The 25,773-nt window shown below is 44.5% G+C and overlaps 10 protein-coding genes across 10 annotated transcripts; 4 read left to right on the top strand and 6 right to left on the bottom strand.

Moving 5' to 3' along the window:
- Nucleotides 1–48: 48 nt before the first annotated feature.
- Nucleotides 49–1,929, bottom strand: L203_100886 (vacuolar membrane-associated protein IML1; the record flags this gene model as incomplete). Its single annotated transcript, XM_066210338.1, has 4 exons — nucleotides 49–724; nucleotides 784–1,258; nucleotides 1,304–1,432; nucleotides 1,479–1,929. 4 exons carry the CDS (start codon nucleotides 1,927–1,929, stop codon nucleotides 49–51), a joined length of 1,731 nt encoding a protein of 576 aa, XP_066066435.1.
- A 38-nt stretch (nucleotides 1,930–1,967) lies between these two features.
- On the bottom strand, nucleotides 1,968–6,041 carry L203_100885 (uncharacterized protein; the record flags this gene model as incomplete). Its single annotated transcript, XM_066210337.1, has 6 exons — nucleotides 1,968–2,311; nucleotides 2,359–3,837; nucleotides 3,885–3,953; nucleotides 4,011–4,733; nucleotides 4,864–5,134; nucleotides 5,184–6,041. 6 exons carry the CDS (start codon nucleotides 6,039–6,041, stop codon nucleotides 1,968–1,970), a joined length of 3,744 nt encoding a protein of 1,247 aa, XP_066066434.1.
- Nucleotides 6,042–6,322: 281 nt separating this feature from the next.
- On the top strand, nucleotides 6,323–10,942 carry L203_100884 (uncharacterized protein; the record flags this gene model as incomplete). Its single annotated transcript, XM_066210336.1, has 5 exons — nucleotides 6,323–6,586; nucleotides 6,642–7,886; nucleotides 7,937–8,161; nucleotides 8,207–8,386; nucleotides 8,444–10,942. The coding sequence occupies 5 exons, from the start codon at nucleotides 6,323–6,325 to the stop codon at nucleotides 10,940–10,942; spliced, it is 4,413 nt and encodes a 1,470-aa protein (XP_066066433.1).
- Nucleotides 10,943–11,273: 331 nt separating this feature from the next.
- Nucleotides 11,274–12,354, bottom strand: L203_100883 (vacuolar-sorting protein SNF7; the record flags this gene model as incomplete). Its single annotated transcript, XM_066210335.1, has 6 exons — nucleotides 11,274–11,347; nucleotides 11,414–11,531; nucleotides 11,589–11,703; nucleotides 11,753–11,844; nucleotides 11,901–11,986; nucleotides 12,177–12,354. 6 exons carry the CDS (start codon nucleotides 12,352–12,354, stop codon nucleotides 11,274–11,276), a joined length of 663 nt encoding a protein of 220 aa, XP_066066432.1.
- Nucleotides 12,355–12,561: 207 nt separating this feature from the next.
- L203_100882 (uncharacterized protein) lies at nucleotides 12,562–14,102 on the bottom strand (the record flags this gene model as incomplete). Its single annotated transcript, XM_066210334.1, has 4 exons — nucleotides 12,562–13,446; nucleotides 13,498–13,686; nucleotides 13,735–13,923; nucleotides 13,974–14,102. The coding sequence occupies 4 exons, from the start codon at nucleotides 14,100–14,102 to the stop codon at nucleotides 12,562–12,564; spliced, it is 1,392 nt and encodes a 463-aa protein (XP_066066431.1).
- Nucleotides 14,103–14,301: 199 nt separating this feature from the next.
- Nucleotides 14,302–15,413, top strand: L203_100881 (uncharacterized protein; the record flags this gene model as incomplete). Its single annotated transcript, XM_066210333.1, has 6 exons — nucleotides 14,302–14,341; nucleotides 14,451–14,496; nucleotides 14,551–14,570; nucleotides 14,628–14,755; nucleotides 14,883–15,339; nucleotides 15,388–15,413. The coding sequence occupies 6 exons, from the start codon at nucleotides 14,302–14,304 to the stop codon at nucleotides 15,411–15,413; spliced, it is 717 nt and encodes a 238-aa protein (XP_066066430.1).
- Nucleotides 15,414–15,645: 232 nt separating this feature from the next.
- On the bottom strand, nucleotides 15,646–16,194 carry L203_100880 (uncharacterized protein; the record flags this gene model as incomplete). The annotated part of the gene is made up of 3 exons (XM_066210332.1): nucleotides 15,646–15,827; nucleotides 15,978–16,010; nucleotides 16,080–16,194. The coding sequence occupies 3 exons, from the start codon at nucleotides 16,192–16,194 to the stop codon at nucleotides 15,646–15,648; spliced, it is 330 nt and encodes a 109-aa protein (XP_066066429.1).
- Nucleotides 16,195–16,509: 315 nt separating this feature from the next.
- L203_100879 (uncharacterized protein) lies at nucleotides 16,510–17,693 on the top strand (the record flags this gene model as incomplete). Its single annotated transcript, XM_066210331.1, has 5 exons — nucleotides 16,510–16,633; nucleotides 16,686–16,850; nucleotides 16,915–17,042; nucleotides 17,100–17,272; nucleotides 17,318–17,693. 5 exons carry the CDS (start codon nucleotides 16,510–16,512, stop codon nucleotides 17,691–17,693), a joined length of 966 nt encoding a protein of 321 aa, XP_066066428.1.
- Nucleotides 17,694–20,099: 2,406 nt separating this feature from the next.
- L203_100878 (uncharacterized protein) lies at nucleotides 20,100–22,570 on the top strand (the record flags this gene model as incomplete). Its single annotated transcript, XM_066210330.1, has 6 exons — nucleotides 20,100–20,102; nucleotides 20,154–20,575; nucleotides 20,625–20,894; nucleotides 20,944–21,407; nucleotides 21,467–21,883; nucleotides 21,939–22,570. 6 exons carry the CDS (start codon nucleotides 20,100–20,102, stop codon nucleotides 22,568–22,570), a joined length of 2,208 nt encoding a protein of 735 aa, XP_066066427.1.
- Nucleotides 22,571–24,862: 2,292 nt separating this feature from the next.
- Nucleotides 24,863–25,596, bottom strand: L203_100877 (peptidyl-prolyl cis-trans isomerase-like 1; the record flags this gene model as incomplete). Its single annotated transcript, XM_066210329.1, has 5 exons — nucleotides 24,863–25,057; nucleotides 25,109–25,131; nucleotides 25,183–25,333; nucleotides 25,386–25,457; nucleotides 25,510–25,596. 5 exons carry the CDS (start codon nucleotides 25,594–25,596, stop codon nucleotides 24,863–24,865), a joined length of 528 nt encoding a protein of 175 aa, XP_066066426.1.
- Between the last annotated feature and the right edge of the window lie 177 nt (nucleotides 25,597–25,773).

Raw genomic sequence — 25,773 nt, 5'->3', positions numbered from 1 at the left:
GTTTTAGATTGCTGCAAACGATCATGCATAATGATTACAACAACAAAACTATGGTATTTCTTCTGTTGCAAGTTGATCTTCAATCGCTTCTGATATATTCTCAGGTGTGTTTGTACCTAATTTAGGTAAAGGCGGAGTCACTTCAGTATAAAATTGTTTTAGTGCCTCTGGGTTCGAACAGAATGCTTCCAGCTCGCGCCTTAGAGCCCTTGCTTCATCTGTTCTGTTTCCCACACCTTTTCTGGTAGGTGCAGACACAATGAGGCGGTTGTCACTCCACAAGAAACCATTTTCACCGCCGACACATTGAACCAATGCCAGCCCAGTTTGATGAGAAAATTGAGAGTAGGTGTACTTGTCGTTTCCCTTTCGATAAGAGTATATTATCTCGACATGATCTGGATATCTATCCGATGCTTCCACGTCAAGTACAAAGTTGAATTTCTTGGTGAGAATAGAGTATTCGAAATAATTCTCGGCTTGGCCGGTGCCGTGTGCCACAGCAACTAGACGAGTGTGCAAGTCTGTGATGACAGGTGGTGCAACGGCTAGACGGATGAGAATAGGAGTCTGGTAAGCGCATTTTTTAGGAATATCTGCTATCTGCTCAACAGGAGTTTCTACAAATCGAAGGCCATAGCGATCAGCTTGTGCAGCAAGTTTTTGGCGCAGTTCTTCAAGGAGAGCAGCTGTAACTCCCAACCAATTGAGCTCCAAGTGAAAGCTACACTCATCAGTTGATGTCACAACCTCGGGAAGCACGGAGGGCAGGGACAAACTTACGCATTGCGAGCATTATGTACAACATCTGTATGTAAGATGGCCACTTCTGCTCTATCACTTTTTTTGCTTGGATCAAGATCTAGAATTCTTGTCTGAGTCATGACAATTTTCTTCTTCCTCAGTTTGGTCTTTTTCTCTTTACCGTCATCATTGTCACTCCCGCTAGACTTGAGGTATATCTTGGCTAAAGGAGAATGACCCAGTTCGGCAACATATTTGCTTTTATCAGATTGAGAAGGAGCGCCCATGTCGGTAGTGGCGGCGCTGAGGTCCCCACCCGCTGCAGTAACAACCTTTCCCCCGGATGATGCTTCAGATGAAGTTTCTTTAGCCCCCTTGTTACTAGTCGAGAACCACGATTTGTGTTTGCCCTCCTTTTCCTTCTTGCCCATCCCGTACAGAGTGTTGTATGGCTCCTTCAGGCGATAGTAAAAGTGCCAGTAGTCGAGGAAGCCATGCGATTTGGTTACATGTTCTTATATAAAAGTCAGCGTACATTGAGATGACATCGACGGCTTACCAATAAGGCCCTTGGTAACAAGTTCAGCGGCCCATTCTTGAGCTTTCTCCCTGCTCGTGACATCTTCAAACGTATTTTGCAACCATTCTCGAAGCTCAAAGCCGTTGAAAGATGAAAGATGTTCCCTTGCTACTCTCACATTAGGATATGACAAGAACCACACGTTTGGACTCACATTCCCACCATCGTGTCCTGATGACAAGCCCATTTTGTGGTTGACACATGAGCTCTGCTACATTAGCCAAGGTCATACCCTCAAGTTTCCTTTTTTTACCACCCGCTAGTTCATCAGTAATCTGTCTAGCGAGATCCATCATCAACTCTTCGTCCAAAATACATGTTGATGGGTCAAAAGTAGTGGTAACAATCTTCAAAGATCTTTGCTGTGACTGGCCATCGGGTCGTTTGAGAAGATACCGGTTAAGGGTTTCAATTAATTTCTGTGCTCCTAGCCAGAGAAGGTCATTCGATCCAAGATTTTCATTTTTGGGCATGATTCCAGGAAAGCTGATAGGATCACGACCAGATGGAATGAGTATAAATCGTGTCCGCCAATATCGGAGAGGACCAAAATCGGCTCTTTCGCCATTTATGAGATGATCAAGGTGGTTATAGTTGATTTTCATGGATACATCCTAAAGTATGTTATGGTTCGCCTCAATATTCATGGACCTACTGGATAATTGAATGTAGCGGTTGCCTTTTGATATCCACTCGTCCCGCTGGGCCACACAAGACCTTTCCATTGAACTGGCTCTGTTTGATGCAGGATTTTCCTTGTCATCCAATGCACAATGATCTCTGGTTTTGTTGGATGAAAGAGAAGACGATGAATGTGGTTTGCCCACGAGAGCCAGATGGCTCCTTGTCCCTTCTTCAACACTTCAGAAGCGCCGCCAGATACGAGCTCTACACCTATGTCCGCATCCTTTTCGAGATGGATAGGCATCGGCCGCGGTTTATCAGGTTCTGCCAGTTCATGAGGCTGAACAATCACTTGAAAATTCTCTACAGATTCTAGGTCAGCGCTGGCTAAGAATGTAGAAAGAACAAACGCGATAATCTCTGCGAAACCATTTCTTTCATCATTGCCAAGGGCAAACTAGCATCTGCTGCATCGCTTCGTATCAGGAATGCCCCTTCTTCAAGATAGCATTGCACAGTATACGTTCCGGTCGTATACAGTGCATCACTTTGTTTTTGGTCTGGCAGGAAATCTGTTGTCAATGGCAAACAGGCAGCAGCAACTAGATTAGGCCATTGGACGATATGCTGTTGGGTAAGTTTGGGCAAGGCAAAACGCCATCTACGACTGCCTGCATCACGGACTCGATTGATAGTCTCAACAGAGGGCTTACACGGATTGATTATAAAGTGCCGAGATGGCTGTACAAGAGCGTTGCTCTGTGCCCGTAGAGAGGAATCTTCGTACGAGCGCGAGAGGCCATGGCCTTTGCTACGCAGAGAACGAGAAATGGCATCCTCTTCGCTCTGGCGCTGCACTCGGGCAGCCTTGGCCGCAATAGGAACCGGCTGGGCGGGAATGGCAGAGCTGGCGCCAGGTTTTGACCGTTGGCGAGGACTATCGATACGAGACGGCGAAGGGGTACTAGGCGTTATGATAGCTGTGGGATTAGGCGGCTGAACAGATTTTCTACGTAATGAACCAACTGAAGGTGAAGGAGAATGAGATCGACTGTTGCCAACATGGGTCGACACATCCGTCCTGCTCGCATGATCTGTCGAAGGCTGAGCAAAGCTTGGTTTTGACGTTGACAAGAGAGGTTTGAAACTGTTGAGCACCCAGCTCGGAATGAAGCCTCCTCGACTCGTTTGATGCTTCAGATTCCTCGCTGGAGTAGTCGTTCCCTTTGGCGTGGATGTTCCCGAGCCTGAGGTATCCGCTCCATGTTCTGTTGTGTTTAAATTAGAAGATGATTTGGAGAATGTCGCATCGTGATGTGGATAATGGGTTCCGTTAGCGGACATTGTGTTATCTCCGTCGGTGGAGGCCAACATGGGAGATGCTGGTCTTGTCATCGTACAAGGTGATTCCAAGTCATTTTCTGTTGGTAAAGATAGAAACTCTTTGGGTGGTTCTGATTCACTCGATGTAGATTCTTCAGTAGATATATGGGTACTGCGAGTGCGCTTGCGCAAGCTCAGAGAAGATGGAGCAGGCGAAGGATTTCTCAAAACAGTCTTCTTTCCTAGTTGAAACTCATCCGTCCCTGGTATAGCTTTGACAGGCGAGGGCTTGATGATATCCGGCGGGCCAAGGCTTTTGGGTCTTGACATAGATATTGAACTGGTCCTTTCTTTTGCCTTTTCTGCTACTAATCTCGCCGATTGGTAGCTTGCTGGGATGCTGCAGGAAGCCGAGTGTGCAGGAGATGAATGAACTTTTGCGATGGGGTCAGGAATAGAAGTAAATATTGTTTGGTCGAATGCGTTTCTTATAGCTTTCCTATCTTCCATCGTCAATGGTCGCCGCGGCATGGGAGTGTCGTTGACATTCAGAGGTGGAATGTTCACTGCAGTCAAATTATGGTCTAGTATACCAAGCATCTGGATGTCGTACATTTTGCAGCGAGGAACAAAGCGGTCTTCGCGGAACGGTTTGTCGTGAGTGACGGCGTAAAACGAGCAGCTAACCCATGACGGAAGGGCTTACAATGTCAGCTCCAATCAACAGTTATCAGCTTACAGTAGCAGTCGGCCAATTCCATCTCTGACTGAGAGGGCTTGACGTCAAAATATAGCAAATCTGGAGTCACAGCACGATTCTTCACTCCTAGGGGTTGCTCGAAGACAGGACCCTTCGGTTTGTGGGATATATAACTGAACAGAGGGACACTGTGTAATGGCATCTTGGTCAAGCACACAAAATCTGTGCTTATACCATGATCGACCATACGCTCAGTAGTTAACCTCAACAGGTTTTTGTCGACGGCAAAATGGCCCGTGCCGGGAGTTACCACCGTAATAGACAGTCCGGTCCGAGAAAGATCTCTGTCGACATAGTGCTCATCAAAAGGATTCAAGGCAAGATTGATGGCCTCGAGAACGTTTCCTTGATAAGCAAAGCTCCATCTGCCAACGATCCTTATCTCTTGCTCGACAACTCCTTTTTGCCTAAGTAGGTTGAGATGGTAATCGAGTAAGACCTCTCGTTCACTTCTCTCGAGCTGTTTCTTGATCTCTGGCAGGGAACTCATCCAATCATTGCGCCGTTCCAAGTCAACACCAACTTTGAAAAAGTCTTTGTACCATTGTCCGCTATGGTCCTGACTGAGTACATCAGCGATGTTATGTTTACGGAGATATTCGACTTCTTCGTCGTTGTAAAGGATACGGGCAAAGAATATAATGGTGACAACATGGGATGTAGCTTTGTCTTCCCATCGTGCAAAAAGCTCAGGAAGGTATCCTGAACAGATTTTCAGCCAGTCTCACCCAATAGCACTCACCATGAACGACCTTTTCCACATAACGCTCTCCATCCTCGTCAAATTGCCAAGTTTCCTCACAAAGCTGAATAAAAATGTATACTTGCGCACTCTTACTCCTAAAGATAGTCTTGGTCTTTGCTGTCACAATGCCACTGGAAACCTTTCTTGGTCCCATTTCGGTTCCACTTTTCGTCTTTTCACTACGAATGATAAAGTTGACTTCTGCGCGAACAGCTCCTCCGGCCAAGGACACCTTCTCGCCAACATGAAGAGTTGTGCCTTCAAGGGACATACCGAGTCGCCACATGTCGGCACGGCCTAGGTATTGAGAAAAGTAAAATTCCACATAGTCTGTATGGGCAGATTCTTTGTTGTGTATCTAGCATACATCAGACTTGAAAGCAAATGAGACAGCTGCAATAACCTACTCTTCTGACCTCGACCTCCAGTCTGTTCTGAAACCCGAAAGCTTGGGCTACAGAGTCTGGCACTTGTATTTGATGAATATTTGTACTTGGGGAATCACCGCCCAGCTTGAACACATAACTCTCTCTTCCTTTCCCGCTCTTGACATTTTCCAGCGCAGGTGGCTTCTTTGTCTTTTCCTTTTTTCCCCCTCCAACGATTTGGAATTGTATCGGCAATGTAGGCTGATTTGGTTGCGACCGGTTGATCTGACGAATCTCGAGGTAATCTCCAGGTTGAGCATCCCATGGCAAAGCAGCATAGTTGAGAATAACTTGGGACGGAGGAGCAGATGCGGACGATGGCATTGAAAGCAAGGGAGAAGAGTAGTTGACACCATTTCCTGGAAGATGGTTTGCCGCTGAAGGTTTGTAGGTGTAGAGCAAGAGTGCGACACTGTCCCGGTCCCGGTTCAAAAGCGTCAAGTCGAGGATTCCGCTCTCAATCGTACTTTTCGTTAGGATGACAGGCGTAGATGGTATGGGAGCCACTAATGTTTGAGGCGGACTAGGCCAAGACGAGATTCTATTATGACCACCTCCATTTGCCCTCAATCTGGGTCGTTTGACGCTTCCAGGCAAACTTGAAAGGGTATTTGCCGCAGCTGATAGCGTTTGAGGTTGAAAGCTTGTTCTAAAAGATGATGAGACAACATCTATAGTTGGTGGATTGGGCTGTGAGCCACCTGCAGGCAATAGACCTGTGCCTCCGACGGTAGAAGACCTTGTACGAGACCTCGAGGGTCTGGATGAGTCTGAGCCTTCTCCATTAGCGCTATCTTCCCAAGGCTGGGTAGAAAGGCCCAGATGGTCTCCTGGCATCTTGGACTTCGTCTCGTTCTAGAATAAAAATAGTTTCAACTTTTAAACATTTTTCATCGCATCTACAGTTGGCTTGCCTCCACAAACACAACGGAATCAAATTACTTCAAAAGTTCCGTCGGAATCCTGAATTCGGCGGCGACTGCCGAAATAACTGTTTAAAGAAAAGAATGCGGCCACAAGAAAGTTGATATAAAACATCCATCTGAAATACAACGATAAATATATTCTTGACATTTATAGGGACAATGGAGACTTAGTGACGCCGCATACTCACAGAGATGTCCAGGCAAAGCAGCTCACCCAACGCCGTCGCATCAAAGTCCACATCCTATGTGGGTTCTGGCAATCCGAGACAACGCCATCGACACGATGTTGGTGTAGCGAACAATTTGAATTTGTCTTTGAGCGACTCAGCGGGGCTGAAACAGTCTGTAGGGAGGAGGAGGAAGAGGAATGTAAAGAGACGAAGGATATCTATTTGGAGAAAGGGTCTAGTGACTGAGGCATTTCGCAAATTTGGAGAGCACTGCGCAAGGAATCAAGTGGGTATGAGCTGGATAATCGTTCTTTGACATTTGTTGATTATATTTCATATAGATAAGGACACTTCTCATTGACTGTCTAGTCATGACAAATCTGCTTTACCCTTCTCTGGCCCTTTATTTGCAAAAGAACTTTTCATCCCATCCCTCCTCGTCTGCTACCTACAATACTAACCACGTAACCATTCAAGGCCAGTCGGGCCTCTTCAAATATCCTGGAGCAGGAAACCCGCTCTCTCTCTTCACCTTGGACAGTCTCTTTTCCTCACCTCCACCTTTACTACCACGCCTGACTTGGGCAGGATGGTGGGAAAGAGACATTCAGGAGTGGAAAGATGAGGGTTGGACAGTTGCAAGGAGCTTACCTCATGATGCTGAGGAGATGCTGCGAAAAGACGACATTGTTTGGCTAATGCGTATCGGTTGGGCAGATGTAGCAGACGTCCTCGATCACGATGTCGAAGCAGATGAGCGAGGGTGGGAAATAAGAGATGAACAATTATTGGACCTTATCCGGAATATGTCAGAACAATGGGAGGTTTCGAACCCTTCTAGCGGGCAAGGATGCGTTCGTTATCCCCAGGTGCCATATCTCAACAGCCAAGACAAAGTCGAGTCAGAACCATCGCTGCCGCCTTGCTACATTCTATCTCCTCTCGCAGATGGTTTGTATTCTAATGTTTCTGTAATCCCAATTCCCAGCCTTACTCGCGTCAACCACAAGTCATCGATGTCCACAGAAGATGTACATTTGGGGTGGTCTCCCAACACAGGCAATATCTATCATACTTTTGCGATTCCTTTTCATGTCCCTCGCAATAACAGCGCGCAATTTGAGCAAGAATGGAAATCAGCTTTAAAAGACGCTGCCAAACAGGTTCAAGGAGAGGTCTTCACGGAAGCAAGAGGTCCAAAAAGTGGTGGAGGCGATCAAACGGGCGATTGGTTTGTGTCTTACTCTTCCCCTGTCACTCCAGCCTCTCAACAAACACTCACCACCCACTTCCCATCTCCTCAACCAGGGACTATCTCCTCGCCACCCACTATTATAATCATCCTCTACGCAATTCTGTTTTTTACACTTATGTGGCAATTATCCAACGCCTCAAAAGCACACTCGCGATTTGGTCTTGCCTTTACAGGTGTAGTACAACTTTGTTGCTCATCCGTTATGTCTTTTAGCATCTTAGCATTACTAGGGTGGAACGGTTGGGGCTTGTCTCATGCAGAGAGCAGTCTTCCCACATACATCTTGCCCTTTGTTATTGTTGTTGTAGGAGCGGAGAATATGTCTACCCTTGTAAATTTCGTCACCTTGCTCATGAATGTGCTAATTGTGCGCATTTTTAGACCAAAGCGATTTTCTCAATCCCTTTCACCCATTCTGTTCCCGTGAGAATTGGACTTGGTCTGAGTAAAGTTGGAACCACTATATCCCTCACATCTCTCACAGACCTCGCCGTGCTTGCCATTGTTTGGCTTTGCGTGAATCTTAAACCTGTACGAGAGTTTTGTTTGTTTGCTGCAGTTGTTATTATCACCGACTGGTTCATGCTTCAGACCTTTTTTCTGACAGTGAGTTGACAGCTGTATAGCATGTGCTGATGAAAAATGGTGTAGGTATTGTCAATTGATGCTCAACGTTTGGAACTAGCAGACGTCTTGGCGTCAAACAAGATAGAGCAAGTTTCGTCCGTTGAGCAAGAAAAAGACAAGGACGAGCAGCACGATGGCAGGCAGGGGTCACTTTGGAAGAACATGCTGAGAGCAAGGATCACAAAGGGCGGTAGCTTGCTTCTCGTAAGGCTGGCCTCCAATTATGCTCAATACATATTTGTTGACATAAGAATTTCTCAGCTTTTGTTTATTGTCGCCTTACTATACTGGTTGACAGATCGCCACAATATGTCTCTTAACACTACGGCCAGCCTCTACGGTTATACACCATCTTCCAAACCCGCTTTTACATCGAATACATTTATCCCTACCCCTTCTTCATCTGTCAACAAACCTCAGAGTATTTCTGCGCTCTCACCAGCTGAAAAGCTGTGGCATGCCTTAAATCCTCAAGGACGGTCTTTGATTCAAGTTCTTGTTCCAACCGCTTCTATCATTGTCTTGCCCAAAACCGGTCATTCAATGTTGCCACAGGACCTTCGCAAACTTTCACCTCCCGCATCACGTTTTGTAATACCGCCTTTCAAAGTACTTTGTCAAATTGTCAAAATTGTCGTATTTCCTCAAGCTGTCACGGCTGGTGCATTATACTTCCTCCTACTCTATCTTCTCAAGGATTCCGATTTGTTGGATGCGCAACGCAATCGCCTGGGCCGGATGGATGATTTGCAAGGCGATGAGCAAGATTTCCTGGGTCCAGTCAAAAATTTGAATGCCATTTCCAATAATCTCTGTGCGTATATGCTTCCGTGCAGTCACGAAGCAGACGTCGATTTTGTATCTTCTAATTCGGAAGGCAAAGTGGCCGTCTCTGTGGCCATTGACAATACCGTTTGCTTATGGAGATTCGGCGATTCCTACGAAACAGGTACTCGAGAGCCTCTGCGAACTGCATTAGACCGAGAGGATGCTATAGTAGCTGTGACTGTGAGCGAAGATGGGCGGCATATAGCAGTGTGCGCCGAATCCGGTGCGATACAATTATGGGAGGTTCCTGAAGAAGGTGCAGCTGTACCTCAACCCATCAGAAAAGCAAAGCACACAGCGAAGATATATGGTATGGCTTTTGACGAAGATGAAACTCAAGCGGATGACCCTTTCACGATTAATAATTCAGAGAAAGCGTCAGCACATTCAGCGACGCTGTTGGTTGCATGTGGTGACGGTTCAGTCATTACTGTTTCAGAGCATGCTTCTTTAAAAGCCATTCCATCACTAGAGGTTACTAATCACGCAACGTCCTGTGTGAAGTTCATTCGTGACACTCACGGAGCCTTGGCTGTTGTTGTAGCAGGACAACACGAAGTAGAGATGTGGAGGAAGGAGGGATCTCGTTGGGAAAATAGACCCTTTAAAGCGAAACGTTTCGACAAAGACCGCATTACCGCTCTGTCATCTATGAATACTCACCTGCCTGGAGTTTTTGCTGTAGGTCATCGATCAGGAAGCGTCACTTTGTTCGACGAATCGTACGGTGAGCTTAGCATGGTTCCTCTGAGTACCTCGATAGGAGGCATTCGCAAGATAGAAATTGCTCGACCGCCTAGTATGAAGTGTACCGGCTGCGGACTTCAATCTGTTGCGGGATATATTGTCATTTCTTCTACAACTTCCCTTGTATCGCTTGATCGCATTGCGCCGTGCACAACTTCATTCTGCCGATGTACTCGTCAAGTTTCGTTATCGGAAGACGTATCCTTGATTGCTCACCGTAACGAATCACCTGCTCGAGACAAGCCTAATACCCTCACCATCCCTCCATCTAACATTCGTTCACGTCATGCATCTGGTTCTTCTCCCCTCAAACCCCCATCCCTCTTCTTGCCTGTATCGAATGGCGATTTTCCGCTCTCTTCGCACGGCGGGTCAAGACGTCTTAGCAATATTCATACCAAGGATGACGACAGCGCTTTTAAGCCATTGCCTTCTTCATTTGGTCGTACCAGCCCCTTTACCCTAAGTTCCAACATTCCGACATCTCTTAACACAGAATTGGAAGTGACTTCGCTGGGCGGGATCACGGTCCAGGGCGCAACAGGTGATGGCTGGGCAATCATTGACGATGATATGCTTATAGGTATCAGGAAGGGACGAGACGGAATCGATGATGATCAATGGCAGATTTGGTGTGTTGATCTCTCGGCACCATGGGATGCAACCGGATTAGTGGTCAATGTTATAGACTTCCCTGATTTACTGGAACGTTCAATGAACACAAGTATTAACGCGACAACAAGGCGTAACTCTACCTCCAGTATATCGATGAAAGATAGGAGGACAGAGAGACTATTGAGTCTAAACGGCAGAGCTAGTTTTCCTGAGCAAGTTGGATCATTTTCTGTACCAACTTTTGATGCGTTGGGGTATGTTGAAGTATGTGGAATAAACAAGTTAGGAGACAAAGGTCTGGTAGGGGGCTTTGGTAATCGATTAGGAATTATCAGCCTCATTAGACCGGAAAAAAAGAGTGGTAAAGAGAGGAGCAGTATGGAAGGCCAGCTGGGAGGGGTGGGCGTATCTGATTTGACGCCGACGCAGAAAAGACAAGCAGGAACCACAGTCAGTCCACCGCCGCCACCTGCTAAAAAGCAGAATGTCCCTTCAGGTTCTTCATATAATGTTCATGGGGTTTCAAAACTCACCAACACATTAGAAACCAAAAAGGAGAAGGAAAGTTGAGTTTATAGATTATTTGATCAATCATATCTAAGCATCATCTATACAGCGTGTTGTAATTCTGATATTGTCATGCATTTTGACTATGCCTTGCCTTGTCTCTTGTCAGTCTCTTGTCACGACATTGAATGTTGATGAGTATAATGATACATGCCCGAAAATAAAAGAGCCTAAATATTACTTAGATCGGGAGACAACATCATGAAGGATGACTGATATCTGGCCATATATATGTGTAGGTGCAAGTAGCCTCTCTTCCTCCCTCAATTGGTTGGAGGCTAATGGTCTGGAGGACTCTAGTGTGATGAAGAAAACGAGTGAATGTAATGGGAGATTACATAGCAAGCTCTGCCTGAAGTTGACGAAGTTGGGCCTCTTCGTCGTCCTCGTCTTCGCGTGATGCTATCTCTGATGGATTAGGTAACGAGTTAGCAAGGGTGCCTGCATAATTGATCCAAAAGCAGTCAGACTCACTGCCAGTTGTTTGTCCAATTGGTGATGCAGGAAGATGATTTGGAACACGATCTGCTCCTGCAAGCCGATCGTCGAGCTGTTCTTGTTCAAGAGCATCCAATTCTTCTTTAAGGTCATCCTGAAGACGCACATATCTCAGTATAGAGATAAATTCTCTCTTTAGGAATGTACTTACCTCATCAAGGACAATACCCATTCCCACGGGATTGGAAATGGCATCAGAGATTTCATTTGTAAGGTCCATCTGCTCTCTAATCTTATCCATAGTCGCATCAACACCCTCGGCGGTGCTATTTTACGTTAGCGAAAACTCTTTCACGAGAATGGTAAAACACTTGCAGATTACTATGTATTCCTTTAAGAGCATCAGCACCCTTCTTCATCGCTATCATTGTCTCGGCGTTCAAGTTGGCCGATTCTATAGCGTTAACCTGAAGAGCTCTAATCAACTATTGATACGACGAGCTTTGGTAACTGCCGGACTGACCTGAGTTTCGAGGGTCAATCTTGTGCCAGCGATTTTGTCCAGTTCATTCTCATAGGCTTTCTTCTGCCTCAAAGCCGCCATAGCCACTACGCCAGAGTGTATCATGTTAGCCCATATGATTTGCAGCTTTATGGACATGTTGAGTCCCATGTTTTGCTACAATTGTAACATTCATATCCAGGACCGACCATTCTTTCCCCTTGCCCTCTGCTTTTCTCCCTCATCCAATTGGCTTTTAAACCAATCAACTGATAACAACCTAAGCGCATAACTTACGTCGCTTGTTCGAGGTCGCATTTGCTTTCGCTTTCCTCATTTCCTCCTCAATCTTCTTTTGCAAAAACTCCTCCTTCTTTTCGAGCATCAACAGTTGTTGGCGGAGGCCAACAATGGCGTCGCGAGCAGATTCTCGGGTATCCTTTCTCCCTGTGAAGTAAGACATCCAACCTGACATCCTGAAAGTCCCAAACTGTTTGAAGAGAATAAAAATAAAAGATGAAAGTCGTAAATAGTTTGAAAATTGCCTTGTTGTGAGTGGCCACTGATTTGATTACAACTTCATCATGGAACGGAATCAAATACATCCAACTCGTGGTGAGCCTGATAACAACAAGGGTGAAAATGCAATCAATGTTTCGGTAGGGATGCATACAAATACAGGTTATTCTTCTTCACTCTCGACATCCATGTCTATATCCATCTCTTCCTCTCCTTCTGCATCCTGATCTCCTGTTTCTTCACCTTCGTCTGTGTCTACGTATTCTCTACTCTTTTTTATGGTCTCGATCTTGTCTTTCCTAGCACGCTTCTTCTCCCGTTCTCTCTCCTCTATTCTCCTTTCGGCTTCTTCCATCTCATCCAAAGACTCCTCTTCGTTATTCGCAACCCCTTTCCTCTTCTTGGTTTTCTTACTCTTTTTCTTTGATCCGTAATCATCCTCATCAGAGTCAGCGACGACAAAACCATCATCATCTTCATAATCAAACATCTCCTTGTCGCCTTTCCTGTGCTTCGGTCCGTTATCTCCAGACGACTCTGCTTCTGATTCTGAGTCAGAATAGCCGACCTTCTTCGATTTCCGCCCCTTGCTATTAGTTTTCCTGCTGGCGTAGGACCTTCTTGTTCTGGCTTTGACATCTTTAATGGCTTCCCTATTTGGAGCGCTCTTTAACAGTAAAGCCTGGAGAGCTTCTTCATCCTGTGTCTCCTCCAGCATCTTCATCTTGGAATGCTTAGTGTGCTGTTGTTCAACATGCTTGACCAACTCTAGATACGTCTTGCTCTGCATACTTGTCGGCAGCAAGCTGAGCTGACCAGCAATAGGCCCTTCCGTGACAAGTACACGTTCAGCAGCTGCTCCAACAGCTAAAAAAGTGGTGGAAGAATTTTGAACTGGGCGAATGTCTCGTTTAGGAGTTGGCTGAGGATCGGAAGGACGAACAAGCGTAGCGCCATGAGAGGGAGCAACATCGAAAAAGTCTGAGCCAAGCTGAAGAGTGACAGAGCCGTCTGACCAGCGTAGCATTCTAGCGTTACTTTGACGGATCTAAATAGAGTGTTAGTGATAAGCAATGGAGGAAAACACGGCAAAATTTACAGGCTCGCCATCAGGTCCAGTTATCCATCTCCATCTGATGGTATTTTTGACGCCAATCATCATACTCTTTGCTGCAACCGGATGGGCAGCTCCATCAATGGGTTCTTCGTCTTGAGTTGCACGATAGTACTCAGCGTCAAATGGTCTAGAATCGATATTGACATAAGATGGAAGTTTCATTTGCCAGATCTATAGATAGGTAAGCTTGCTGAACGACAGACAAGATATGAGACACACTTTGTTATCTGAGGCGGTCGTATGGGGCCATTGAGGTATAGGCAATGTCACAATATTCTGTTTCTGTGGGACAGCTTCTTCCTCTTCAGCATACTCTAATGGGTTTGGTGATTTGGAATGGGACGTAGGCGTCGTTGTCTCTACACGCTGTCTTATGGAAGCCTCTTCTTCATCGTCGTCGTCTCCAAACTAATTGAGGTCAGCACTAAGAGAGATTGTTGGATAGCCGTTTCACCAACTAAGTCGCCAACATCTTCTTGATCGTTATCCGAAGCAGGAGACAGTACTCGTTGTTGTACTGGAGAGCTTTTTTTGCTGCCTTTCTCGTCTCCGAATAGGTCTCCTGCTTCAGACTCTGAGTCTGACATAGTGATTGATGCTTATAAAAGTAAATTAAAGGAAAATGGATTCGACGCTAAGTGTGAAGAGCGCCACATTGTGAAATGCCGAAGATGCCGACTGTCTCTTGCTCCGTTCCCTGGGTTAAATGTCTTTATTTCTTATTGAATGAAGTTACAAAAATAATTATATATTGCTTTCTTCTACAATCCGAACTCATCGCTCGCAATGGCTTCCAGACTTGTTGTCAGGTCTCTTCGATCAGTGGGTAAGTTTACAGCAATGGAGAGAGCTTTGGATGAGACCAACCTAAACGGGAGCATCGGCCGAGGAAAATACGCATGATGTCAAAGAAGATACTGATTTAATACGAATAGCCAACGCTAGGCAGTCAGGCGTTCCCCGGGCCATAGTTTCCCAGAGGCGAGTTTTTGCCCCAAAGCTTTAATGAAGGTTCATACACTAATGAGTACATAGTGCTCGATTCTTGTCTACTCGTTAGTGGAGTTTGAAAGTGACGAGATGAGAGTGTGGCTGATAGATCATGAAATTAGAGCCCACTCCTGATGAGAAGGCAGCGCAGATCATCAACTCTGTTCCAAGCACCTCTCTTTTCACCAAAACTGGCGGCATTCTTCTCGGTACTGGTCTGACAGCTGCTGCCGTTTCCTCAGAACTTTATGTGAGTTGTATGATTTAAATTATGGGAGAAGTCTGGAGGTTGTTTTACGAATTGAACTATGGAGTTTAATTGCAAAGACGAAGCGAATGAATGGCCAATCAGACCGAGGACTAACATTTTTACACAGGTCGCTAACGAGGAGACTGTTCTCGCTATTGGTGCCCTCATCATGTTTGCCATCATTGGCAAGGCGACTGCTGCTCCCTACGCGGAATGGGCTCAGGGCCAGGTCGAGAAAGTCAAGGGCATCCTTAACTCTGCCCGTGAGGAGCACACTCGTGCTGTCGCTGAGCGAATCGACTCTGTCGCTCAGCTCAAGGATGTTGTTCCTCTTACCGAGTCCCTTTACGCTGTTGCTAAAGAGACCAACACCCTTGAACACCAAAATTTTATCATTGCTCAAGAAAACGCTGTCAAAGCTGAACTCAAGGCTGTTCTTGACTCTTGGGTGAGATATGAGCAGCAACAAAGGGAGGCTGAGCAGGCTGCTCTCGTCAAGTCTGTTCAAGCTAACGTTGAGGCTGAGCTTGCCAAGCCTGCTTTCAAGAAACAGCTCTTAGAGGAGGCTTTAACGCAAGTAGAACGTGAGTCTGACTGTTTTGGGCTTGTAACATCTTCTCATACCATTGTAGAAATTGCCAAGAGCAAGGCCATCTAAGTGTCGAGTGATTGGAATAGTAGTTGAAGGGAGAGGGGCAAGTTGGCGGATATTGGAAGATTTGCTCACAATTAAAATGAAATCTCTGGCTCTTTAAACCATCATTTGTTTGAGCGCAATTGTCGTCATCTCTAAAACGTAAGACAAAGACTGAAACTGGCAGGAAGAATATAAAAGGCTTCATGCTCGTCGAATCTCGCAGTCCTACAACTGGGCATCATATCTGATATCTCTATTTTTTCAAATGATCCATGCCCATTCGAATCTCATCTGCTCCTCTAGCTGCCACGCCTGACGGTCGCTCACCTCCAGCTGAAGGCTGTTGCGCAGTCTGCGCGGGGTCTCGACCGGCAATCTGTTCGCCGATGTTATCTACAAAAGCATTGAAGTTGCCACGAATGCCCTCGCCCGTTCCTGCGTCATATCAGTAACCCATTGCATGACATTGGGCGTGCACAGAGTCTATCTGCAAACCGCTGTCGTTCCGTTGAATACGCACCATGAAAAACTTGACAATAGATCGTCAATCAGAGTGTTTTAAACGACTAGAACGATTTTACTTACCATTCCATCCGCCTTTCACTTTATCCCCTAGCCCTTTATGTACAAGCCAGCGACATGCTTTTTCTCATAGTAACCAATATTTTCTCGTTGGAGTTGATATACCTTGAGCAGTGTTGGCTCCTGCGCTCCCATCGGCGTTGGATCCTGGTACAAAAGAGTGGCTCTTGGGATCGGTACCGGCGGTACCCGTTGTATGCGCGTTCATATTGGAAGCCATGGTAGTTTTCGGTCTCTAATTTGTGTTTATCACCAACAAATAGATTGACAAAAGAAAGAAGGATTGTATTAGAAATTGAGATTACAAAATGCCTTTTATATATCAACTTTGACAGCCAAGTGCGTCATGATTTCAATCTGAACAAATAAAGAAAATTCGTTCAATCCTTCTGATGACGTCAGAGATTAGGTACAGCCGTTCATTTTTAATATTGATGTTACCCAATTCATTTGTCTTTTATATAAACAGTTTCATCATATAAAGCAACAGATAATATAAAGACTCTCTTGTAAAGTCTTTATGTCCACAGCAACTATGTCTATCGCGCTCTCCAATACTACCTCAGTGCCTGCTCAAACGCTTGAAAGGCTTCAAGAAGACGTACTGCTGCCTATATGTAAAGCATGTGGGACACAATACAGTCATCCTCGTAGTAGCTGTTCGTCTTCGACTTGGATACACTTAGTACGCCTAACCAGAGTCAATCACAGGTATAATATGCGACGACCCAAGGCAATTTGTACCACCCAGCGGTCAAGCATGGACAAACCTGGCAGAGCTCGGCTCGACTTTCAAGCAGTCCCTTTTACCGGATCAAGATGACGATCGCATCCACCATGTTGTGACAGAACCTGGCTTTGCTATTAACCAGACACGTATATCCATCTCCAAACAGATGTAGCCTGTTCATGGAAAAAAGATCTGACAAGCTTGACGTAGCATTCTTGATAGAGACGGCAGAAGGGTCGTATGTTTGGGAATGTGCAGCCTTCCTGTCGATGGAGCTGATAGGATATCTGACTCAGCTGAAAAAGCCACTGAGAGCTATCGCAATCTCACATCCTCATGTGAGTGTCTCCTCAACCATGAAGTGGATACATTTGACAATGGAGATAACCCTATAGTTCTTCACTACCTCTTTGACATGGTCAAGAGCACTCAACGTACCACTATACATCTGCGCCGACGACAGGGAATGGTACCAAAGGTTGGACGATATTAAGGAAACTGACGACGTGAGATTTTGGACGCAACAAGTCCAGCTCGGTAAAGGTGTAAAGCTGATTCAATGTGGAGGGTAAGTCAATCTACGCTCGATATCCTCTCATGTCCTTCTCTATAGTCACTTTCCAGGATCGTCCGTCCTCTACTGGGACCGGCTGGCTGAGCCAGCTCCGTCTCCCAACCATCTGCCCACCAAGCCTGTACCAGTGTCTGGCATTCTCTTTACTTCCGATACTATAATGGTCCAACCGACTCAGAAAGGATTTGCCTTCTTATGGTCAGTACCCAACTACATACCACTCCGACCAAAAGCAGTACTGGCCATACAACAAAAGTTGAAAGGAGTTCAATATAGCCAAGCGACGAGTAGTTGGCCTGGACGCTGGATACGGCAAGATGCAAAACAAGTCTTTGAAGAGAGTGTCGTTACACATCTATCCGCTCAGGGCTGGAGAATAGAAGGCGATGAGTTGTTAAAAGATTATGCTCAATAGCATCACCTTTTGTATTAGCAATTTCTAATTCGGATAAAGTGTAACGATACTTTATAGATTTGACTTGCACAGCAGACATTTTGGAAGCCGGGACAAATGACGTCATTGTAATCACATACTACGCGATTGGCCGAATGTATAAATGCAGCTTCGTCGTTGCTTTTTAATTTTTTTTATCTTTTTACATCCACTTTCCGCACTTCTACATTCTCAAGTTATTTTTATTTTTATTGACAAGACATAACAAATCACAATGGCTTTCAGTGAGCTGAAAATAAGACATGCATGGAGCGAATGCTGACGACCTTGTAGCTTGTTGTAAGTTTATCACTCGACCCGGCAGATAAATTGGCACAGGCGTTGTTGATGGAACGTTGTCTATCTTGTCGTCCCAAAATGATACTATACTATGGACCAATACAACAGCCGACATTATCAAGATCATCTTTGCGGTTATCCTCCCAGTTTGTCTGTTCTGCTTTTGAATGCTCAACGGTGTTGACTTGTTTCACAGCCTCTTGGTGTTTTCCTTGAGCGAGGATGCAATGCCGACTTTTTGATCAATGCAAGTTGTTTGTTCATAACCGAGATTTCACAGTCTAACACTATGTAGATTCTGTTGACCATTCTTGGTTATATTCCTGGCAAGTCATTTCCATATGTCCGACCACAGCAAACTGGTTGTGTACAATTTTTTGAGCGATGCTGATGAATTAAAAAGGTATCATCCATGCTCTATACATCATTTTAAAGTATTGATCCCGACCAATTGTCACGACCTGTGTGAGCGTAGAGAGTGATGGATCGGTATACGATGGATATAGTAAGGCAATAGTTAAAGTAATAGTGGGAGAAGCGTCTATGAAACCCCCAAGGCTGAGTGTATTGCTGTGAAATCATACATGCATTGTTCTTGTCCTCTTGCCATTACGAGTAGGGATGGGTGAATGCGTGAGTGGGTTACTTTGATGGTGTTTGTTGTAGGGTAGCTACGGTGATCTATGCTTTCTTGGTCGTGGTTTGAATATTCAGATGGTTATCTTTGAATGAGGCAGATGGTTAAGAGGCATGAAAGAATTACTGGAGAACGATTTGTTGCAAAAATACTCAGCAACAGGTTCAAGCCTACTTTCAATTGTACCCTTTCTCTTTCAACATATAGATGTATGTAACTTGAATGCAAGGGATTAGTGTTGAGAGTACTAGCGCTGATTCGAAAAGATACAGTCGATCAAGAGACACTCAAGTCAAGTCACTTGTTAGCTCGGCAGTAAGGATAAACATCGTATGAGAGAGGATCTCAGATAGCAGATATCATCTCATGGAGTAGAGACGTTGGAAAGCGACCAAAAAGCTATACCTACCTGAATCAACATCTCGTTGTATCGCTATCCAAATACCAAAACCATCCTCAATGCAAACAAACATTTTCACCAGGTATGCTTAGTGAATTCCCAAATGCAGCTCTTTCCATCAAATAGCCTCTAGGGGTAAGACCATGCTTCAAAAGGAAAGCGATTCGCCAGAAATTCAACACATCCCTTATTTCGTTGAATGATGAGATATGAATTTGACCGTTGAACCAACAGTATCCCACAGAAAGAACTCTCATATTCGGAACAGAGATCAGCTTGTGCCTGCCAGAAACGAGACTGTCATTGTGTCGCATGTCTGAAGAGTCTGATTGAGACGGTTGTCGCAGTTCAGGTAGCTTGGAGTTTGCATAAGACGCCCTTGTAAAATTGGTTCTTCCGCTAGCTGACATTTGCTTTGCGATTTTGCTTGGCACAATCAATGAAATTAAGGTGAAAAGAGAGTTGTTCAGAGTGTCTCGAGGTATCCCAATTGTTGATTATCAACTTTTCCATGGATATTTCCTTCTCGAGGTAAATAATGTTCAAACACCAAAGGTACTTCTCTCCCAATTGCCAGAAAACAGCTAAGCTAGCTTTCCAAAAGACATAACTATTAGCATACGTTACATGTCAAAAAACCACTTGACTAGTTGGGTTTCCATATGATTGTGTGTGGACGAGAAGCAAAGTGTTTGTCAATTGCAGAATTTTTTCAAGGTCTGGTTGCTGTAAAATCGAGTCGCCGTAGTCTATGTTTTTCACGTGGAAGCGTTGTATACCATCATTTACAAGCAATTGCTCAAATGAAAAGAGATAAATCTTTCGAAAACACAATATATTTTGATAATAAACCAGCTGTAGAAGTGCAGAAAATACATCTGTAATTATATGATAATTCTAATTCCGCTACATCGGCCTCCTCCGCTTTCCTCCACTTTTTTTTGAGATTTCTGCAAAGATGTACAAAGGTTTATAAAAGCTGGCAATTTTCTTTATAATTCACAACTTTTTCAAAGAGAGTGATCGTATTTTCATCCCATTGAAAGCCAAAATGGTATGTACAATCAGTCAAATTAAAAGAGAGTCATATTTTGATAACTTGAAGCCACCCAGGACTAAAGTCCAGCGCTCCGGGCTTGGTAAAGCCTTGATCAATCGTAAAGCCAAGGAAGCTGTAGCTCCCCAAGAATCACAGCTTTATACTCTAGACGACAACAATCCCCTGGCATCAGTTACTCACGAACGCGATCTTGACGAGTTTCTTTCAAACGCTGCTCTTGCCGACCAAGATTTTACTACAGAGCGAAGCAAGATGAGAATCATTTCTGCTCCTGGAATGGTCCCGTCAAATGTTAATCCTTTTTTGCTATCGGAAGAGCAAGAGCAAGAGGTTATCAAGAAGAAGGCAGATTATTCTGGAGGTTTGACAGTCCCCAGGAGACCGCCATGGTCACGATCAACTACAAGATTGGAGCTCGAAAAGCAAGAGAGAGAGTCATTTCTTGACTGGAGAAGAGATATTGCAAAGTGAGTAGCAAAAAGTGACATTTTGATCAATCAAGCTTATGCTTTGTAGACTTGCTGAGACATCTAACCTACTTCTAACTCCTTTTGAACGCAACATTCAATTATGGCGGCAACTGTGGCGAGTACTTGAACGATCACAGCTGATTGTGCAGATTGTGGATGCTAGAAACCCTCTTGGATTCAGATGCCAGGATCTCGAAAACTATGTGAGAGAGATTGGAAGTGATGAGAATGATTCAGAGATTACTGTTACCGGAAAGGGAAAGAGAAAGAATCTGCTGCTAATCAACAAGGCAGATCTTTTGACGTATGATCAAAGGTTTGTCTTTTCAATACATATGGCAGAGAAGTTGCTGATATAAGAACAGATGTGTTTGGGCAGACTATTTTGAGACACAAGGCATCTCTTATGCATTTTTCTCTGCAACAAACGCAGCGGCATTGCAAGGGCAGTCAGAAAAGCAACAGTTGCGAACAGCTGGTGTTCTTGCGCCTCATTATGAAGAAGAAAATGACTCTGCGAAAAGCTCAGAGGATGGAGACATACACGATGAAGAGGATATAGATGAAAAGTTGGATGTAAGAATCAAAAACACTTACATTGACGAGGAAGGTTGGTCTACAGAAGATGAAGATAACAAGGACAACAAAGAAGCTAAGAGTGAGGTCGACACAAAACTGGAGGCTGGGGAAAAGTTGCCATTAGAACAAGTTGCTCAGAATGTCAGTGCCAAAGATGCCAGACTAATAGAACAAGAGGATATTAGAGCTCAGGTTTTGTCCGTGACAGAGTTGGAGGATTTATTTATCAACTCTGCACCCGACCTTAAAAGTATTTTGTTCTTCGTCTGTCAACCAATGTGGATAATTGACTTTTTCATCATGTTTTAGATTTCTCCACTCCTCAATTTCCCAACCCAAAACTGACGGTTGGCCTTGTCGGTTATCCCAACGTCGGGAAATCATCTACCATTAATTCTCTTCTAGGCGCCAAAAAAGTCTCTGTTTCATCTACTCCTGGCAAAACTAAACACTTCCAAACACTGATCCTTTCCGATATTATTACTCTCTGCGACTGTCCTGGTCTTGTTTTTCCCCAATTCGCAGACACTCAGGCTGATATGGTCGTTGATGGTATTTTACCCATTGATCAGATGAAAGAATACTCTGCTCCCGTTGATTTGTTATGTGCCAGAATACCAAGAGAGATCCTTGAAGGCACTTACGGTATTAGAATAGATGTTAAGGACAAGGACGAAGGGGGCACAGGTAAAGTTGGATGGGAAGAGTTCTTGTCTGCTTATGCCAGTAAGTCACCTTATTTGCCTCCTTCCTTCAATTTCTGAGAATACACATTTGCCAGTTGCTCGCGGTATGACTCGTTCATCTTTTGGTATGCCCGATACCTCTCGAGCAGCACGTCACGTTCTCAAAGACTACGTCAATGCTAAGCTCCTCTATGCCCACCCCCCACCAGGTATAACTCCTGACGAATTCATGACTGTCTCTCGCTCTCAAACATTAAAGCGTCTAGAAGAAGCATTTGAAAACGGCCGGAAACGTGCACCAACCACCCACGTCAGCAAAAACGCTGACACGTATGTTGCGCCAGTCAAAGATATTCCCCTTACAGACGGTGAGGCAGTCGAAGCTACCAAAAAACAACGGCAGTCTACCAGCCATCAAGTCAAATCTACCGCTGCGTCCGCCCCATCTCGTCCAGGGAAAGAGAAAGCCGCTGCGCTCGATAATGTTTACTTTAACGACATTGGACCTCAGCCAAGATTAGTCGTTAAAGGCAGAAATCAAACTGGTGACGTGCAAGAAGGAGGTCAAGGGTTTGCAAGGCCTACGAAATACCCTCACCAAAGAATATTAGGCCCTGATGGCATGCCCATCTTGGGTGGCAACGGGAGAGATTTAGATGTAGGAAATAGCAAGAAGCATTTCAAAAGAAAAGAAGGAAAAAAGAGGTCAGGAAAAGGATACGATTAGGCGGGTTGTTTTTCACCTATATCCGTACGTTATGCATCAGACGACAACCTGTGAGGTCCACAGACAATGAGCCGGAAGAGATAATACATTGCAGTTGAAAATTTATGAACGCAGGGTATAGAAATACAATCAGCCGGAAGCTCAGCAAACAACGGCATCGGCGACAGCTATACATCCGTTGTGGATTCGCAAGTATGATAAGCTGTTTCCACAATTGTCTAATCTTTGAACTTTTTGACTTTATCTGCCCAAGATGAAATTGGAGAAATACAGCATAATAACGGAAATGCACCAGTACCTCCATCTTTCAATTACTCTCCATCTGAATGGTTTTATGCTGGTCAAACCACTTGCCAAGAGATGTTCTCTGGCTGTCTATCTGAGGCTGATAGACCCAGCCATCATCACAATCCCATTATGACGTTTCTCGTTGCTCCACCTCGACGAGCGAGCCGATGAGAAGTATTATACTCGCTTACCTCTATAATGCGCCGAGCGTCAACTCAGGTGTGAGCTTTGTCTTGTTGTGAGTTAAACAAGGCTGGTTTTTAATTTGGGAAAAGTTTTGAGATAAGAGAATACTCAGTGAATAGGCTTAGCTATAGCTAAGTCAAGACAATGCCAGATTTCTCCTTTGAGAATCTATGGACAATACTACTTAACCCAACAATTTCATCCTCAAAATCACCTCGGTGTCACAATTGGGGTGTTCTGGGGGGCTTCCTTGGGACGACTTATAATAAGTAACTCTTAAGACAGCTAATTAATATTCATTTCCTAGAGAATCTATGGAATGAATCTACTCTTTATATATCATTATCCTGAGACCATCCAATATACGTGAGTCACCATCAAGACAGGATACACGAGTTGAGTGTCCTGACACTCGGGTCGACCAACATTTGTAATCTTAATACGAACGCTGACCACGGTATCTTGTAAGATGCTATTTCAACAATGAAGCGTTTTGGTTCTTCTGTAGCTGTTTCAAGTCAACATAAAAAATCCATTAAGCCAAAGTAATCTTAGAACATCAAGGCTTATATTGCCGGAAGTCCCAGTGTAAGAAAATTCCTTGCAAGCAGCCATCCAAGATTTACTTGATTGTAGCGCAATCCTTAGCGATACCAAGTCTGAATCTCTTCCTTCAGCCAGTCCAAAAATCAGCTTGCGACAGAATCACATTTCCACGCAGTGGTTTACAAACAATTTTGCTGTCCATCATTTCATATGGATTCAATCTGCCAATCCCATTCCACCGCATCACTTACCAATAGTGGTTGTCCTTGAATCTGGTATCCTTGCGATACCAGTTCACTTTAAAAGTTTATACTGATAGAGATGGTATGGATAAAGAGGATCAGACTGTTGGAAAAGAGGATTATATTTGCCTAGAGTGAACTGGAATTCAACACACGATGGTTCAAAAGAGAGTACTTGCCGGATACAGCAAGTACAAAATTTGGGTGCCGCAAGCTTCACAACTTAACGAGATGATAGATGTAAATGTAGCGTGTACAGAGCTTTCAATGTGTAGAACGCAACGCCAGGCCCAATGAAGACTTGTGTTGTTCATTCGATGACTAAAGAGCTTACCACCTACACAATGTTGAGGTCTCTCTTTAGTCAATGATTCCGCCTTTTCATGCTATTGCCGAAAGGAAAACAACCTCGCTAGCAGCTTGCAAGAAAGAATGGTCTGAAGCCTGTTAAATAGAATTTCGTGGGACATTGGTTAGTATAGTCAGTGTCAGGTTTGATAATCACGTTTAGTAGGAAGGCGGTGAGTCCAAGAATGTCATTAAGTGAGTTGTCAGACAACTTGACCAAGCTAAATAGGATACACACTTTGTGTTGAGGAAAAGAGTCTTTTGCTTAGCTCTACATCCCAGCGTCACCGCTTTTCAAGATACAGAGTAGATTTGTGACCAACGAGATGCATTTACCAGTGGTAGGTCAGAATCTGAATTTTCTGGCGGTATAGGCGAAAATCGCTTTATTGGAAAGCTTCTGTATGGAGAAATTGAGACGATTGAAGGGAAGCAAGCATATGTGGTATGCCTTCCCCTCCAAAAACTCTGCTGAGGACTTGTTGAGAGTATGGGCCTTGAATTGCTCAATGTCCATGTTTGTGGAGAACGCCGAGCTACCAGAGGCAAACCACGAGATCTCTCGTAGACGTTTGCAAACGACCAGCACGTTAGCAATCATATCCTAGGTTTTGGTCCGAGTTGTCAAATTTTAAACACTTGTATGCCAGTTTTAAATGGCATTCTGCATGCACTCTATTCATTAAGCCGCTGGCATAGCCACAGCCATTCCTCCTCCCGGGGCAGCATCGCCTAGTCTCGCTCGATGAATCTTGATGTCTTCTATTGGTCGGTCATCCTTGTCTGTTCGAACAGCTTCTAAGCGTTGAATAGTTTTCATCCCCGACGAAACGCGACCGAAGATGGTATGCTTGCCATCCAGGAAAGGTGTCGGCGCCTACGAATGTACATTAGTATCGGAAAGAAAAGCTGCAGGAGCAGGACCAACACATGTAATGAAGAATTGGGAACCTATCATTATCAATCAGCATGATCGCATACCAAACATACAACCAAACATACCATTATTATTTGGCCCAGAATTAGCCATAGCAAGGATTCCTGCTCCGACAAATCTCAAGTCTGGATGAATTTCATCCGCAAACCTATCACCATAGACGGATGTTCCACCCCTTCCAGTGCCTGTTGGATCACCTCCTTGGATCATGAATCCCTTACTCGAGACAGTCAACAGACGTTCTTCTTGAGCAATTCCATACGCTTACAGGTATTATTCGATGAAAAATCACTCCATTGTAATATCCTCTCTCGGCCAATTTTGCAAAATTGTTGCATGTCTGTCACTCATCAGATGTCTTTTCATCATTGGGCAGAGCTCGGAAGACCTACTTTTGGTGCGTGAGAAGTATACAGTTCTACCGTGAATGGCCCAACTGAAGTTTCAAATGAAACATATGTTGGAGAAGGACCAGCCATAGTTGAAATGGTAATTCAACTTTAGTTGTTTTTAAAAGACGCTGATATAACTTGAAATTTGATTCCGTTGATAAAGTCCCGTCGGTACTTTGCACGTCTTTGTCTTTACTAAATCTCATAAACAGTTTTCCTTTTGTACAAATTATTTCATTTAAACAACATTCAGCTGGCGATTAA

Source organism: Cryptococcus depauperatus, chromosome 1, assembly GCF_001720195.1.
Source record: "Cryptococcus depauperatus CBS 7841 chromosome 1, complete sequence".
NCBI lineage: Eukaryota > Fungi > Basidiomycota > Tremellomycetes > Tremellales > Cryptococcaceae > Cryptococcus > Cryptococcus depauperatus.
This window is presented reverse-complemented; position numbering and strand designations above follow the sequence as displayed.